At 40.6% G+C, this 19,001-nt stretch overlaps 1 protein-coding gene across 1 annotated transcript; it reads right to left on the bottom strand.

Annotated features, from left to right (window-relative positions):
- Window positions 1-242: 242 nt before the first annotated feature.
- Window positions 243-18,462, bottom strand: OPN5 (opsin 5). The gene is given in 7 exon segments (XM_066180571.1): window positions 243-306; window positions 1,574-1,809; window positions 3,959-4,293; window positions 7,140-7,310; window positions 11,342-11,461; window positions 18,152-18,318; window positions 18,320-18,462. Coding segments are annotated over 7 exon segments (1,236 nt in total).
- Between the last annotated feature and the right edge of the window lie 539 nt (window positions 18,463-19,001).

A 19,001-nucleotide genomic window follows, 5' to 3' on the forward strand; every position in this document is an offset into this window, starting at 1 on the left:
CTGAAGAGAGGGAAATTTTTTAATATAAATCATTTTTCTCTGTTTCTTCTTCCTCTGAATACTTAGAATATTTGCCCAATTCTAATGTACTACTTTGGTCAGAATGGAAAGAACTGTACATTGTACATAGGAATAAGGAGTAAAATAAACCTGTCACCATGTTTTAATACATTTACAGAAAGAGAAACTTGAGCCAGTAGAGTTGTTTTTCGTCAGGTTTTCATCTGCTGTGAGATGAGCCCTCATGCTTCCAGCTGGGTTTCATCCATGGCTGTGGAGTCCCTGTGCGCAGATATTGTGTATGTCCTGTGGGGCAGAGAAGGTACAATGGTCATTTAGCTCCCACCAACCTGGAAATTAAGTTCCTACTTCTGGGAAGTGGTTCCTCCAGATAACTTTGTTCACTGCACAAGCCTGGAGAAGCCAGCTTGCGTTCAGCTTGAGGGACCGGGTGAGACCTCCTTCAGATGTTAAACACAAATCCAGCTACCAAAAATCCACTGAAGGTTACTTCAAATTTGTGTCCTACTTGACTAAAACTGCAGAAGGGATCTTGGAAAACTATAAATTCAACACCTCAGACATTTACAACATACATAAACTCTGTATATTCTGCAGATGAAATGAATCTCAGTGCAAGATTATGGAATGATCTGCTACAAGAAGCTGTGGAAGCTCAAGATTGATTCAGTGAGCAACACACCAAAAATGCTGGAATTTGTAAGGGAATAATACAGGTAACAAAATGGTCCTTCATGCTTCTATCGAGGTACATATGTTTTAGGCCTTTGAAGCAAATTACTGGAATTCTACTGTTTCACAATCACTTATGTGTGTTAGGGTGTTTGTGACAGCCTACACTGCCAGGTTATTATCCATTATTATCTCAGTGTTATCTCAACCACCAAAGTAAGGTAAGTTGTCTGTCATAATACAGAACTATGCTTTTCCTCCAAGAGAATAATCAGTGTTTTCAGGAATTCCACAGGTGTGCAGCACAAATTTTGCCTGAAGTGTGTGAATTAAAAAAAGGAGACTTTCTTATGAGACAGTTACAAGTTTGATTTGTCTGGTTTGAGGCGAGTTTCCTTGGTATGAATGGTACCTGCTGGGTGGTTGAGGAACCATCGTCTCTCCCTGCTGGTTCTGTGGCTGAAAGGCATAGTATTAACAGGTTAGTTATGGAAGGAATTCACACAATTCTCTTCCATTTGCTTCACTGGCAATAGAGGTCACCAACATCTCCTGGAGGAAACTCATACGATGATGTGAAAGAAAAGGATTAGGAAGACAGGATTGATCCAAAACCCATTAAAACCAATGGGACTTTTTCCCAAATTATACCACTGGAGTTGCAGCCGGATCTCCAAGTAAGGACTGTCTTCTTGCTTCTCCTTTTACACCTACAGTCAGTTTACAAATTGTCCTGGCAAGAAAAATCCCAAATCAAAACAGCCATGGTCAAACCCAAGAAATAAGGTTCAGTGAGCTGTGATTCTTGGTAGATCTTAGTTTAGTACCTTTTGGAACAACATATTCTTAAAGGTGTCCTGCTCCTCAAAGAAGAAATTACCTTGATTTCTTCAAAGAGTTCTTGGCCTTCAGCCCTCCTGACCGGCAACAGGCAAACTTGCAGTCAATGACCTGGTAGATGATGGGGTTGTACATGGCTGCTGACTTTGCCAGCAGTGTTGGCACCACGGAGAACTGGATGGGGATGGAATCTGGCTGTCCGAAGGCCGACCAGACGGAGACTACGGCATAGGGGATCCAGGCAATGAGGAACCCTGCGCAGATCAACATTGCCACCTTGTGAGAGCAGAAAAGAGACAGCAGGGTTTATCCAGAGGGGCCTGACACTGGCACAGCAGCACAGAGCTAGGCAGAATGCAAGGGAATTGCGTTCCACTGAATGGAAAAGAAAAATGATAACTTCCTTTTTCATATAAATGTACAAAATCTCCCTCTTTATCTCATGCCTGTGTTTCTTTTTCTTGACACAGAGCAGTTAATGAGTCTGCTATCAGGCCTTTAAAAATGCAGCAAAGTCTGGCTAAGTAGGAGGAAACTAAATGAGATTTCAGAAAATAATAATAGCTTTATATTGAATTGAAATTATTTAAGGAGGGGATTCCTTTTGAAACACAGAATCTCCTTTTTAGGATAAAATACTGATAATAGCAGAGCTATGAATGTTCTTGAGAAAAAATCTTTTGAAAACTGGGAATAAAACTGAGAGTGGCAATGCTAGTAAAATGTCTAGATTTATTTCTCCTAACCCATATCATGGATTTGCATTCCATTAGAATATGCAGATATAGAAAGCAAATTTATAATAAATATTTTAGTTCTGATAAATGAATTCCTGGTAAATTAATAAGTGACCTCCTTATAATGTGAGGAAATGCAACCATAAGAAAGTTTAGAATAAATACTAAAGAGAAAACGCTTGTGGCCAAAATCTGTGATTTGTATACTTTACCTGAACCAGCCTGTCTGCACTCGGTCACAGCCTGATATCACTTCAAATGATGCCATGCCATCATACATCCTGAAAAACATCTGCCTTTATACTGCTGCCATTGACAGATTATTGCTGCATCCACACTGGTAGCAGCACATGTGCACTCATTTGGAATAAGGCAATTAGGAGGATTACATTCTAAAAAAAAAAATTCACCAGAAAGCACAAAGGGTTTGGACATTGCATAACCTTTCCTGTAGCCTGTTGTTTTTGTTGTCTGTCACTGAAAGAACAGTGTAGATAAGCCAAGGATCTCAAACACGGCCTGTTTGATATAAATTGTGCTGTGGAGTCAAATGGGTAATAAGGGAGACTAATTTTCCATATTTTTATTTATCCCAACATTATGTTCTCCAATGTAGATCCAAGACAGGAGGGAAAATTACTGGTGTTGCGACTTAGATCACATTGAAGTTTTACATGATCCTTCCAATATGCAAAAATAAAAAAAATATGCAGCCTCAAATCAAAAGTTTCCATTGCTCTTCAAAGGAAATTTGCTGAATAATCACAGAAAAAAAGTAACAATTTGAAACATCCTTTTGAAAGGCAAGTGAAGCTGTACCAGCTGTACTGGTAGCACTGACTGTGCAGGTACATAGCTGAGATTTTCAGATATGTTTAGACATAATGTCCCTTATTGCTGTATGTTATATAACTCTCAGTTCAACTCACAAAAATTGAAATAAAATTCGATCAGCCAAGTAAAACTTGCTGCTTGTCTCACTCTTGGCATGCCTTACAGAGGTTGGTGAATCTTCTACAGCTAAGGAATCTGATTTTGTTCAATACAAGCATTTCTTTTGAGAGATTTCCTGGCACAATAACCAGTATCAAGGATCATGGCTGTCACCACTGCCAAACAGAAAATAGATTCAATCAGAAAGGGAAAACAGGATATGGTCTAAGATGGAAAATTAATTTTAGCAATTCAGTGCATTTTTATCAGCAGTTCATGGCTGAGCCTAACTGATAAATCATTTGCATAAAAATAATTGCAGTGTCACAGGACCAATTTTGGTTTATATCTTCATTAACAGAGGAACGTAAACTGTCTGAAAGTTTTATATCCCTGCTACAATAAGCTGCTGTCTGTTTTCTGTTATAATTCCTATGCATATCTAACACCTTAAATTAGCCTTTACAACTGTTTCTGAAAGCAAAGAGTGATTTATGGTGGGGAGCAGGGCTACAGGGAGATGACACGACTTATAAAGTCATTGGGGAAAGCTGTGGCAGATCTTCAGAGTGAATCATGATCTCAGGGACTCAAGTGTCCTAATCACAGAATTATGTTTCCTCTCCTGTTTTTTCCCCATCTTGACAGTAACAGGGGAGAAAGCTATGAAAACCACCTTCAGAGCATCATGTTATTGTCTCCAAATCTGCTTCTATGACCCAACACAGCAAACTGAGGAAAACATTCCTACCTACCTTGGTCAGCTTCATTTCAAGTATGTGGCTGTTCTGGATCCTGGTATCGTAGTGAGCAACTTCTTTGGTGGATGATTTGACTTTTAAAATTATTTTGACATAGGAAAACACAATCACAGCAGTTGGGAACAAGAGGCAGAAGAAAAGGATGCTCAGAACAAAAGCCTGTCCAGCCACTGAAGCCTGTGCCAGCCACCAGTCCAGAGTGCAGGAGGTCCCGAAGGGCTCAGGGGCGTAGCTCCCCACCCCGGCAAAAGGCACTGTAGCCCAGAATGTAGCATAGGCCCAGATTATTGCCAAGCAGATAAATGCATGATGCCTCTTGAGCCAGGTACCTGGAAAACAATTCAAGAGTTACAAGTTCATGTCTAGATGTGTTTGGCACGATGGAATATATTGTGGCACATGGAAGCATTCAAGGCCAGGCTGGATGTGGCTGTGTGTAGCAATGCATCCCCACACCTTAGCAGGTGTTTCCATATTAAGGAAAGGATTTAGGTTTCATTCTTTGTTTCACTTATAAGGCAAAGAACCAGAAACTACCATGTTCTTACAATAATTGGGCTTGTGCCAGGACAAAGGCACCTGTTGGATCCTTGAAATATAACTCAAGACCTGTATAAGCTATTTCTATTGGGCAGCATACCGAAAACCTCACATAGATACTTACATACTTACAGGAGAGCACAGTGCATTTTCAGGGTGTGATAGCAAGTGCAAGGATCCTCCATGCAGTTTGCACATCTTATTTCACTTTTGTATAGTTTGTTATTTTTGTCTTTATTAAATCTTTTGCTTTTCAAATACCTCTCGTGATGCCATCTCACTATTTTTAGAATCCATTTTCTGAGGCTGCTGGCAGTCCTCAGGAGGTGGCACACCTTCGAGGAGCTAACAACATTCTGGCCCCATGCAGATCCTGTCAGCTGTGAGAAATCTGGCCCAGTTGGAAGGTGTCCCTGTGGGGCCTTTGGAACTAGATAGTATTTGAGGTCCCCTGCAACCCAAACCACTCCATTATTCTGTGAAATATGAGGTTTTTTGACTGTTTGACTACAACTATGTCGGGTTCATCTCGGCTCTTTGCAGGTGTCCATTGTGACTCTGAGCTCATGCTGTGCCTGGTGAAGACAAAGGCACACTCACATGGAAGGCTCCACCTCTCCTTATTTCAGATCTTTGCTTTAATTTGTGATGAATTACAACTGAAAAGAGTCCAAACTAAAGAAATTTGAACAACCAATTCAGCAACAGTCATGGGAATCTCGTCCAGTAATTTCAATTCTTTAATGTAGCTTAGGTTTTTTCCTGTTCTTTCTCTCCTATGTTACCTAAATAAAGCTCAAAGTCAGTGACTGAAAAACAAGGATTTCTAGTGGAAATAAGGTATCTAAGATTTCATTTTACTTTGTCATTCTTTTCCAGTAGAGAAAGTCACCATATATGTCCTGTCAGAAGTATCTGTAATATGTATTTTCATGTATCCTTGCCCTTTTTTTTATGTCAACGCAAATAGAATTCCCAAAGATCAGAACACTGTCTCTCTGCTCATCTTTCATATGGCTTTAATTCATCTAGAAAAAGTTTCAGTCTGCAGGGTTTTCATCATCACCTACATGTTTAACACGTAGGACTCAGATAGGACTAACAAATTTAAATCTTTAATTTTTGCAGGAACTTGGAATATGGTGTTATAACATCTTCTATCTTGGAAACCTCAACTCCTTTGCAGCCTCTGACACACGGGAGTTTTCACTCACTTCACACTAACATTAAGGAGATTTCTTCAGGATTTCAGAGTGACTTAGAACAAAACCTAAAAAAGAAACACCTGTAATTTGGATGTGTCCAGTGTCCCTTCACAGCTGATTTTACATGTCTAGGTCACTGGAAGGAAAACAAACACTGCCTGACAAATGATGTATTCATGAGTGACGGCTGAGAGACAGAAAGGTGGTTTGTTGTGTTCAGGGGTGGAAAAATGAAGCAACAATAGCATAACTATTAAAAGAGCAACATTTTTGCTCTCCATAATTTTGTATGGACCACCATGATCAGAATCTTTGAGAAAAAAGATTTTTTGAAACATTTTCTCTCCTGTGAACTAAGATGTCATGTTAAATACCACAGCTGGTGGCATGAATACAGCCAGCCATGAAATATTCATTTCAGCTCACCAAGTCTGTGAAAAATTGTCTGTGATTTGGGTTACCACTGAATTATTTTGAGAAGGCTTCTATGGAAAGAACAGAAATCCTGCTTAACAATGTTGGTGTATCGAACACTCAGCTAAGGAGACCACCCCCGTACTCCCATGTAGGGAAAAAGTATGGACACACCAGGGTCTATGGCAGCACATCTTAGCACAGTACCACAGCTTTTACCTGCTTGCACAGACTGGCTTACTTACACTTCCTAGCTGCAAACATTCCTTACAACTTAACATGATCAATATTACATGTCATTATAATGAAATCTGTTGTGTCCCTCAAGTCACATGGGCAAGGGGTTTATCACTTGTAGGGTCACCTTGAGCATTCCCGTTATTTGGATGGGAATTTAGTCCCTTACAATGCAAGAACATATTTTCTAAACTGTGACAGTATCATTTAACTGGAAGGAATGAAGCTTATAATACATCATATTCTAGAGGTACAAGATATTGATGGATATAGTGGTAACACACTGCTAAATTCATTTCATCCTCTCAGGTTCCATTTCCATATTTGAGACACTATTTCACATTATGACTTATTGCCCTTCCAAATCTCTTAGGTTTTTTAAATAGCTTGCCACACACTGCAGAGGAATTTAGGCATCTAAAAAGGAATATTTTTATGTGTTGATCCAAAAGACTCTGCAATATGTGCAGTACTTGATCTGTTAATGCTAATAGGCCTTGATAAGTGATTTATCTATGAGGGATTACAAAAACTCATGGCTTAAGCAGACAGCAAAGGGACAACAGTGAGGGTGTTCTGTCCAGCAAAATGAATTTAACTGCAATTTCTTGGATCATGCAAACATGTTTCTCTCCTCTGTGTATTCCCCTCTGTATTTAAGAAAAGTATTCTGAAGAGCTTGGTTATTATTTCAGCACAGTAAACTACAACACTTAATACAGCTTTTCTACAGCTCTAGATAGTACAGTTATCTATATATAGACACACATTTGTCTTACCATAGGACAAGTGGCAGATTTTCAGGTACCTGTCCAGGCTGACAGCTGTCATGGTGATGAGGCTCCCACAGCCAAAGAAGAAACCAGCCCACCCATACCAGCGGCAGCCTATCCACCCAAACATCCAGCGGTGGGAAAAGAAGGAGATGATGCTGAAGGGTTTGCCTACAACTTCAAAAGGAGGAGACAATGTTAGCCCACTGATAAAATCCATCCTTGAGAAAAATCTCCTTTTATCAGAAAGGCAAACCCTCTCCTTTGCACAAAGCTAATAGCCGTAAAAATGTTCTGCAATGTGGAGAAAGGGCTTCAGGCACAGTTTGTGATGACTTTAAGCTGGAGGGTAAATTTAGGTGGGATATTAAGAAGAAAATCTTTACTGTGAGGGTAAGTGGTGAGTCACTGTCATGGGTTGCCCAGAGAAGCTATGGATGTTCTATCTCTGGAAGTGCTCAGGGCCAGGTAGGATGAGGCTTGGAGCAACCTGTTACACTGGAAAGTGTCCCTGCCCATGGCAGGGGGTTGGAACAAGATGGTCTCTAAGGCCCCTTCCAACCCAAAGCATTCTGTGATTCCATGGCTTGTGAGGGCTCCATGCACAGGACTGAGCCTAAGACAGCTGTAGGTAGATCCCATGACACCCATGATGGGGTAGGATGTTGAAGCCTGCAGAAGGGCTGGAAATAGGTGCCTTACTGTAAACCACAGGAACCAGAGGTAAACCAACACTCTGGAACCAATCATGGGCAGGCTCTTCTCATTATGAAACCATCAGAGTATGTGTTAAATCCACAGGCCAGTACCTAAACAGGATGGCTGATGGTGAGTCAGAGCTTGGAACAAGCACAGATCTTAGTCTACATCCCTGTAGTCTGTTGGGTGTCTTCAAGCACAAGGTAAAGAAATTTGCCTTCAAAAAGGACTTTTTCAAACCTGTCAAGGCCCAGCAGTAGGATACACAGTGAGGTAAAGTGTTAGATGGGAAGGAAAGATATGAACTTGAGCTACAGAAGTTGTTTCAGCTCCTCTCCACGCCACACATTTCTTTGGTGCCTCCTAGCAAGTCACTGCACACAGATATCAAAACATTCGAAGCCTCCCCAAAGAGATGGGAAATGAGTAACTATTTTTGAGGCTTTCTCTCAGTGGCACTTTAGCTCATTCCTCCACAGGTAAAAGTCAGTGCTGCACTATGGAAGAAGTGAAGTTTGGTCAACTGATATTCCATTCTCATCTAAAAGTAGGTTTACATTTTTAATATTTTTTTAAGTATTGTGAAAAAGTTTGAAAATTGTAATTATCTAGTTGGAAATCTCTGCTTTCTCCTAATTATTACCCTTTTCTTGGTCTTAATTTAGGCAAAGAAAAAAAAATCAACTTTAATGGAACAGAAAACTCAAAAATTTATAATCTAGAGACATCTGTTTTCCAAACACTTCAGTTTTACTTACCAGCCTGATCTTAGATTCTTTCAGGCCTGAACATTCCAACTGCAACATTCAAACAACATTAAATATTGAACTCCAAATTCCTGTGACAGTATTCCTTCCAGCACAGGAGCAGCCAGAGCACCTCAAAGATTTGAAAACACTCAGCTTCCCTGGGCTGGTTTCCCTGGCTGAACCACAGTGTCTGTAATGTCACGGAAGCTCAGTGAATTGGTTTATGAGAGGGCAAAAATGATCTTGCAAACTGTATTTCCCACAAGGTAATGCATTCATAGAAACCAAGACAAAAATCTCTATTTTGTTGAAGCAATCTGCAGGAAAATATTTTTCCTAAAAACATTCCATTTCACATTGAACTGATGTAGAACCATGCATTCTCTTCTCATTCTTAACAGAAAATTTAAACATTTCTTCCAAAACCGAATCTTGCAGAAAATGACCTTTTCTCCATCCTCTATGCCAGAAGCATCAGGATTGAAAACCCTTCAAAATCAGATTACTTTTTTTAAAGTACTTTTGGATTACTTTCCTTCAGCCTAAGCCTGTAAGGAAAGTTCTTCCTGGACCTGTAGGATGTGCTCAGGTCAATGCATGATGTGCTTTTATCTGAGCAGAATAAATGCACTTTTAATTTTTCAAGCAAAAGCTGACATCAGTGATAAAGGTTTCAAGAAAAATGTTAAATATGGCAAGGTCTAGGTTATGTGCGAACAATCAAGCCAGCAACTTTAAGCATATAAGTGACTGATAGCTTTATTTCTATGCACAAAATCAAAATTCTCTTCAGCAGCAGGACTCAGAGCAGCCCAGAGCACGGTGTCAGTGCAGAATGAGCCTGACGCAGCTTTGAACAAGGGTCTGGTGCCACCCTGTGGAAATCTGCAGGAAGCAGAACTCTTTTCTTCAAAAGGTTGTTAAGTGAGGTGAAATAGGAAGATTGTGTGTAAAAAAAAATCCTATCTTCAGTTTGTCCAGCAGACAGAACCCATCACATTTCTCAATTTAGTACCTTCCATTAATTAAAAAAAAAAAAAAAATTAAAAAAAAAAATTAGAGAACAGGGAAAACCAAGCACGGCTCTGGCAATCACTATTTTTAATCCCAAAATTTAAACCCCAGATGGACTGAGATCCCCATGGGCAAAAGCAAGGTGACCAAGGGGTGCACTGGTGACAGACCTGAACAGAGACATTGGCAGCCCTCACACTAAGAAACAAGCTGAAGTTTGAATGGTTGGGACACAGAGGTTTTATGGTTAGGAGATACCTGTTTAAATTCATCGAATCGTAGAACATTTTGGATTGGAAGAGGTCTTAAAGACCATCTCATTCCACTCCCTGCTATGGACACCTTCCTCTATCCCGGGTTGCTCCAAGCCCCATCCAGCCTGGCCTTGGACACTTCCAGGGATGGGGCAGACACAGCTTCACTGGGCAACATTCAGAATATAAAGCTGGGAAAATTCCCCTGAAACACTCCTTCTCATTGGAGTGGCTAATATGAGCCTTATAATACAGATCCTTAAAACACAAAGAAAATGGGAATGTCATAGAGGAGGGAAAAGCCAGTCTGGGGTTTTTCCTTAATTTCTAAATGTTGGGAGATGGAAGTAGCATGTCCATGACAGAAATGCCAAAGAAATAACTGGGATTTCTCTGTGTGGTAGCAGTGATATTTTTACCAACATCTTCCTTCTACTGAATTAGTATTTCCTTCAGAAAACCATGCTTATTGAGCAAAACCACTGGAATCTGCAGGGATGAGCAGATCTTTGGTCTTGTGCCATGAGAGCTCAAACAAGCATCAGTCTGGGGAGGGTGGGAGCCATCATTTTATATTGTTCAGTGATATTTTTGGAGTGTAGACGAGGGAAAAGCATCTGAAAGAGACAAGGGCAGGAAAAGGGTGCACTGGAGCTGAGGGCAGAGTGTATACAACACATAGGGGATGGATGACTCTGCAAACATGGGAATATAATTCCATTTATATGGCACTGGGGAGATCCCATGGTAAGCTGGGTCCTGATATCCATTGGATTGTCTGCCATCCAAAATATCCTTTTCTAAAGGACATCCAACCCTTTCCCTGTATTTACCCGTGAGCAGCTGAATCAGTCTCATGTCAAGAGCCAAAACATCCATCTCTGCAACTCTGGATAAACCTCTCCAGAGCTCCCTCCTCCAATGCCAGGACATCCAGACTGTGAGGTTGAAATAAAATCCTCCCAGTTGGCTCATACTCTACAGATTGACACAAATGCTTATTTTTTCTGATCCAAAGGAGGATGGTCACTAGAGAGAAAACTATTAGTTTTGATGGGCTGATGGCCACTGGCATTTTCCAATTATTAGGCTAAACATGTATTTTTGAGGCATTTGGATCCTTTCTATTTCACCCTATGGCAAGAAAACATAATTTTCTGCACCTGTAACACTGAGCTATTTTGTGTTTATTGTGCCAGGGTGCACATGGAAGCTGCCTCTGGAGACCTGCCCAGTGCTGGGGTGAACAGCTCTGCCTGTTTGATAAAATCAGTCCTAATTTCTCCTCTGTACTGTTCATTTCTTCCCATTAAGTTGTTCAGGAATGTTGTTTTCCATTCTCTCCTATTATTTACATGCAAATAATAGAGGAGAAATGTCCACAGCAAAAGGCGTTTGGTGCTCCCATGACTTCCAGAGCAATGTCACCGTTCTGCTGCCAGGCAGAACGGTGAGATAGTAAAAATGAGGGAAAATAAAAACATGAATTTACCTGAAATGCCCAGATCACACACTGCTAAATTAACAGTCATTATCTCAGCAGGTCTCAGCTTCTTTTTTCGCTTTGAGGACATAAAAATAACATACCCATTCCCAAGAGTTGAAAGGATCCCTGTAATATTGGAAAATAGAACAACATTCAAATTAAAATCCTCCTCAAAACCAGCAATACTCCATCTTCCTTGTGAAATTCCCTGATCTTTTCAGCCTGAACCTGTGGTCCTCAAGGCTTAGCACTTTAGTCTGAAACATGATCCCATCATTATGCAGCTCACAAAGACCTCGACTGCAGACACATCCCTCCCACAGCAAATGCTGTTTTCCCCTCTGCAGTAGGGCATTGCTTTCACCACCTGAGCCTGCACAGCCATCGAAGGAATGCTCTCAACAGAAACCCCAGAATCCTTCTGCTCCGACCAACCCAGTTCTCACTCAAACATTTATACAGCCACAAGAATGAAATTCACCTCTCTTTAATCACAGGAACCAGAATCTGACCAATTTAGACCTTAATAAATACTATAATCAGACATTGAGGCATAAATTTCTAGTTTAATTTAAATTATAATATTATACTTTAGATAAATATATAAAATTATATATATTAATATCAAATCTTAAATCTTACATTAAAATTGCTTTCTATCATAAGAAAGAAGATATAAAAGAAATCTGATCAATCTGATTTTAACTTCCAGGTGGAATTCAGAGCATGGGATCCTTCTTATATTGGCTGACATATTTTTTTCCATATCATCATCCAAGGACATGCAGGTACCAGCACTGCAAGCAGTTCATCTGCCATGTAATTAATCCCACTTGTACAGAAAATTGTAGGGTTTCCAGTTCCCTTAAAGAAAGTGTGTCTTCACTAACTCATGTTTGAAAGAGTTTAAGGTCAGAATGAGAGTTTGGCTGTGGAAACACCGGACAACACACAACATCCTTCTCATGGAGCAAGAAAGTCCCAAAGGGACCACAATACATTGAGCCTCCCACCAGATCCGGGGAGACATGTAAGGGGGAAAATGCAGAAGAAAAGAGCGAAGAGCAAAGAGTGCCTGTGCTGCCATTGCCTCATGAAAGGGGCCTACAACAGCACTGAGGGAAATGTTGGAAACAAGTTCAGCCCAGAAAAGGGTGAGGAAGGGTGTTTTCCACTAGTATTTTAGGTCTGACACCTTTGTTTCTCACCACCTAAATCAGTAATTAAATGTTAAGCTTTGGAGGTTGCAACCACGTGATGAGAGGTCAATCAAGATGATCTTTAAGGTCCATACAATCCAAACCATTCTATGATTCCATGATTCTGAATTTACTCCCCTCAAGGAGCCTGTTTTCCCACTGCAGTAACTGGGAGTGAATCTTCCTGTCTTCATCTCCACTGCTTTTTCTCTGCCTGTTTCCTCCCTATCCCACTGTGAGTGTTGTTCTGAGTGCTTGGATGTTGCAGCAGCCCTTTTGTTAGAGGACAGAAAAGAGCCGAGACAGAGACTTCTTGTTTATCACAGCATGAAAAGGGTCTGGATTTATTCCTCTTTACAGCTCAGCCATCCTGACTCCAACCATTCACTGACCCTGGCTGCAGCAAGCTCCTGCTGTAGGTTTACTTTGCAGCTTCTGACTGCTGGTTATTTCCTGCTAAACTATGACTGCAGGGATTAGTTTGCTGACCGACTGCAGGCTTTCCCCTTGCTAGACTGTGACTGCAGGTTCCAACACCAGGCTCTAACTGCAGCCCGAGACTGACCTCAGAGCACTGATTCTCTCCCCACCCAGGATCCCTCTTCTTCAAGGTTCCCACATTCACAATGATCCTCTCCAGCTAACCCACTCCCTTTTATCAAACTTGTCTTTATTGGATATAGCTGTGACTCATCAGGGGTGAGGCTATATTAGGTAACTAACACAGCTGTTATTTATCAGGGGCAAGATCACCTGCATTCACTTCTATACTTGCCTACCTGTGAAGGCCAACTCATCACACTACTCCAAAAAAAGTCATAAATAACCCGACTTTCCTCTCTTGATAAGCCATCAGAGTCACCCTTTGTGCTGCTTGGTATGCAGGGCTCTCCTGGGACAATCTCTGTTTCCACAAGGCCTCAGCATCCTCCAGCCTCCCATCAATGCTGTGCTCTCCAAATGTTGTACCTTGGAATTCCACGTAATTTTCATCAGAGCCTTCTGGCAGGCCAGACCTCAGGAAATAAAGCTCAGTAATTAAATGGGTGTTTAATTATTTAGTGATTAATTTGGTAATTCAGTAATAAATAATCTAGTACTTAAATGGGTATTTTATTATTTACTCTGGTTCATCAATGGTATATCCACTTGCAAGGGTGCCTTGTCCCCACAAAATCAAGAAACCCAGCCTGGGAACATCCATGAGACAGAGAGAGAAATGGTTCCCAGTTGCTAAAACCAAATTATTTATCAAGAAATAAGAGTGACTGAGGAACCAAAAGTTTACCAAACTCAGGAGAAAATACTCTGATTTTAAATTTTTCTGTGTTAAATGCAACACTTACTGGAAACTTTTTATTTTTATATTGACAGTATTGTTTTCTACATTATTTTACAAAATAAACAGAAGGACAGAAGCAGCTTATTATTGATCTTAGGTTTTCTCATCAAATTTGATTTACTCTTGGTGAATTAAATTTTAAGAACAACCGACTCTTATGGCTCTGCAAATTTAATCTGAATTATAAGCTGATAGAGGAATTCACAAGAGTAATTTTCTTCCTTGCAGCTGAATGAATGAACCTCAAAGCTGTGAGCATTTTTCATATATTTTAATCCTTTTCTCTCTTAATGCCACTTTCCTCCCCAGTGATATTTAGGATAACTAGAATGCCAGCATCCAGTTTGAAATATCTTTTGAAAGCATTTGACATTTTCCTGAATCTTTTTCAACTGACTGGCAGTCTAGAGAGACATGTCTATCAGCCAAGTAGCTCTGAAGTTGCCAAGTTGCTCTGAAACCACAGCTCATTATTAATATCAATGTTTCAGGAGGCCCCCACTGACCTCCTAATCCCACGGCTGGAAGGGGTCCATTGATAATTTGTGTTGCCTTTTGTCTATGCTTGCATCTGAAAATTGCTTATCTGAATCTTTTTTTAACTCCTTGGTGATCAAAACTCTATAATCTCCTTTGATGAGGCATATAATGTTCCATTTCTCCTGCTGTGAGGTGGCTTTCCCAGCAGTCAGCTGAAGCTCTTGCTGGAGCAGGCTCCCAGCTCTGGTGGGTTGGAAACAGGGAGAAAAGACTTTCAGATATAAAAAAGAGGCTCTTTTCCAGAACAACTGTCCATGGCACCAGGGCACTATTAAATACATACAAACAAAAAGCCAAGGATGTGATAACGAAAAAAGTGACACTTGCAGACAGAGCCAGGCTGAGACACACAACCTGCAGCAAGAGGGGAAAGTGTTTACAAGTAGCCAACTGGAGAAACAAACCTCCGCTTCTCCAACCAAAAACCAGCACTAAACCATCAGAGAAAATAAAAGGGAAAAAAAAAAAAAGGAAAATAAAAAAATAAATTAAAAAAACCCCCATAGTTCAGGATTTTGTTTTCAATTAAGCTGTTTCATAACAGGCTGAGGGAGAATGCACAACAGTTTGTAAATCAATAGTGACTTTCTAAGGCTTTTCAGAGGATCTGACAGGCAGCGGGTCCCTGCTCAGTAGTTTGTCACCCTGCCTGGCTGTACAGTGAATTAATCAAGGCAGTGATGAAAAAGCTGGTGGGGAAAATGGCAAAAACAAAATAATTGGATTTTTATAACCATGTGCACAGTCTGATTTTTTTTTTCCTAGACAATATAGAAAGCTACACTTTTGCAATGGAAATGTACTATTCAGGACAAAGGATCATGCACTCACATAGAATTTATCAGACTAGTCAAGACTCCTGACTTCCTTCAAAGACAAAAACCCAATTATTTTTCTATTTCAAATGACAATACTTCAGCTGTACTACCAGTCTGACCCTAAAAGTTTTGCAGAGTTTCCTGATAAGATTCAGACTTGTTCACTCACTGTTCAGCTTCTTCCCCTTTTTGAAAGAAATTTTAAATTCACTTGCACCTTGCACAGCTCAAGTGCAAAAAGATAAACAAAAGCAGTCCTGGCTTCCCACCTCCTGCTTCCCTGTCCCTGCTGTCAGGATGTCCCCACAGGCCATCCTCAGGAGGGGCCACAATTTCTTGGGAGGGATCTGCAAAGGATTAGGGAACGCAGTTCAGTGGAAAAATGTGACGGGTTTAGTCTGGATCACAAGTCATAATAATAAAACTACAGATATGGAATCATAAAATCATTTAGGTTGGAAAAGACCTCCAAGATGATCAAGTGCAACTTTTGACTGAACACCACCATGCCCACCAAACCATACCACGAAGTGCCACCTCCACACATTTCTCTGAACACTTTTGGGGCTGAAGATTTCACTATTCCCTGGGCAACCCATGCCTGTGCTCAACCATTCTTCCAGTGAAGGATTTTTTTCCTAATATTCTTATTCTATAGTTCCAAGGAATATGCAAACACAGGATATATGGATACGGGAAGACCTCAATTGGCTCTAATGAAAGCTACTAGTGAAGTTTGTTATCCACACAAGGGCAAAGTAATTAGACAAGTAAAATGCAATTCAAAACACACACTTTAAAAATTAAGTTAATTTAGAGCTAAATGTGGGATATGACGTGTACAGAAACATACAGTTATAGCCGAGCTGTAGCTTGAACTATCCTGGCCTAGGCCACTGGATAGAATGAATTCACATGTCCAATATCAAAATGATTGTGAGAGCTTTTAAAATTATAATTTCAGTTTCCTCACATTGCTCACAAAAGTCTGTGCCTTTATGGTTGGCTTTTGGTTCCTCACAAGAAATTTTTGATTTTTGTTCCTTGCCTTAATTTGATCATGTCTGTGTTTTTCAAGATGTTTCACACCTGACAGGGGTAATTTTTGGAACAGGATAAATCCACACTAAATGCAGTGACTACAACAAGGCAACACAGTATATATTGGGAAGATTCATCCATCACACATATTTCCTGGGATTAAAGCTAAGTTTACTTAACCAAGTGAAAAAAAGAGTGGTGGTTGTTTTGTACAGTTCAGTGAAGACATCTGTCTGCAGAGCAACAGAAAAAAAATAGTGCGAAAAGTGAGGATACCTACAAAGCAGTGTATGGATAGCAAGAAAGCACCGAGATGCAGCTTTGCCTGTCACATCTGCTGCCCTGAATTCTTTTTTCAGTAAATGAGAAATAAACAGACACATAAATAGAAGGGAAATAATAATAAAAACTTGTTGAACAAGACAATGAATCAAGACTTAAATAAGTGTCAAGGCATCACTGTACACTCTGTATTCAACCTTGTCTTCAGACAACCAACACCTGGAGCCCAGGTGTCTTTTGTAGAACAGTTCTGTCCTCAGATCAGTTTTAGTGAGAAAATAGCTGTTGAACTGTGAGAAACTGCATGAACTAAGACCATAAAGCATAAAGGAACTTAAAATATATTTTAAAAGAATGGAATGGAATGGAATGGAATGGAACGGAATGGAACGGAATGGAACGGAATGGAACGGAATGGAACGGAATGGAACGGAATGGAACGGAATGGAACGGAATAGAACGGAAAGGAACGGAACGGAACGGAACGGAACAGAACAGAACAGAACAGAACAGAACAGAACAGAACAGAATAGAATAGAATAGAATAGAATAGAATAGAATAGAATAGAATAGAATAGAATAGAGAATGTCCTGAGTTGAAAAGTATTCGCATGGATCATTGAAGTCCAGCTCCTGACCCTGCAGAGGGCAATTCCAAGAATCCCACCGTGTGCCTGAGAAATTTGCCCAAACACTTCTTGAGTTCTGTCAGGCTGGTGCTGTGACCATTGCCCTGGGGAGCTCTTCCAGTGCCAACCATCCTCTGGGTGAGAAAGCTCTTCCTGATATCCAAGCTAAACCTGCCCTGACTCAGCTTCATGCCATTCCATCCGGTGCTGAGGCAAATATGGACACAAAATGACTTAACTCTGCCCTCCTCCAAAAAGTAAAGAAGGCAAATTATCAAGAATAAGGCCCAGTTTATCCCTAGAAGAAACAGAGACCAGCATTTTCCTGCTGAATGATAACTCCTTGGCATGTGAAGACTTTAAAGAGAAATCAGTCCCAGCTATTATGGGTGTGCTGTAACTAATAGATAATTGTAATTATTCTGCTTGCAAGGTCACTTTGAACCTTGTAAAGGACTCCAACACAAAAGGATGGGGAGGGCGCTAGGCAGAAAATATTACTCAATATGATGTATAACAGAGGACAGATGATGCCAGGAGCTGAGCAAGGGTCACATGAACACGTCTGAGGGTGTTCACTGTTGCGTAGGCTCATGAGAGAGTCTGTGAAAACAGGCCATAAAACCCACAAGGCATAGTGAGGAAAATCCTATTCTGCCCAAGGACAGATTAAACTGCAGAGTAGCAACCTATCAGTTACTAAAAACAATGAGTATTCCTTCACTTTTTGCTGGAACATCTACTGCTAGTCACTTTAGGCTACCTGCAGCAACATTATCTGTTGACATTAACTGTTGACACTATATCTCTAACACATTATCTCTCCTCCCTCCTAGATTTTTCTTTCTAGCATGAAAAAATGTGTAATTACACATCTAATGAACAGCAGTTTCTGCCTCATTTCTGAGAGCTGCAAGGATGCAGCAGCACAGTCATATTTAAAAGACTAATTATAAAATCATTACCAATTATTGTCAAGTAAAAGCCAGCTATGATGTCAGCTTCTCTAGAGAGTTTTGATGCAAAGGGGTCTTCCTTTTGGAGATAGTGTGGGATGTATCCTTCCTGGGAAGAATTGTTGTAATCTGATGCCATCCCACTCATGTCAAGTTAAGTGCCTGAAAAACAAAAGAACAGAGTTTGCAATAGATCACACCTGCTGTTAGAAAAGGTGAAGATATTTTTGTTCATATGCAGGATCCATCTTCCCATCTTCAATTCTGCTCTGACACTCCCCAGGGCTTTTCAGGATACCACTCAAACTTGCATAAAGCATCATGCCATGATTTAGGTCATGACTCACTTTATCCAAGAACGTCATTATTTACACGAGACCACAGCAGGAAAAAGGCACCAAGCTATTGCTATTGGAGAGTGTCCAGAGGAAGGCCACAAGGATTCTGAAGGGAGGGGAAGCCTTTGAGGGGCTGGTGAGGTGACATGGTCTGTTCAGCCTGGAGAGGAGGAGACTGAGGGGAGACCTCACTTTAACATTCTTATGAAGGGAAGAGGGGCAAGGGCTGATCTGTTCATTCTCATGACCGGTGACAGGACTGGAGGAGAGCTGGAGCTGAGTCTGTGCTACTTGTCTGTGTCTATACACATGGTTCTCACAATGCCAAGGAACTGGGAATTATCTGCAAGACAGTCCCAGCAATTTCTTTGTATCCTGAGGTGCACTATGCCTGCAGATGGCAGCCCTGCAAATTTTACAGGTAAGTGAAAAATTACATGCATAAATTCTCCTTGGAGTTCCTTAGTTGTGTTCCAATGCAAATAACTTGTCATGGCCATGGTTATAAACTACAGTTGGCC

The sequence above is a fragment of the Chamaea fasciata genome, unplaced genomic scaffold, assembly GCF_029207755.1.
Source record: "Chamaea fasciata isolate MVZ Bird 193981 ecotype frontalis unplaced genomic scaffold, bChaFas1.0.hap1 SCAF_3, whole genome shotgun sequence".
In the NCBI taxonomy this organism is placed as follows: domain Eukaryota; kingdom Metazoa; phylum Chordata; class Aves; order Passeriformes; family Sylviidae; genus Chamaea; species Chamaea fasciata.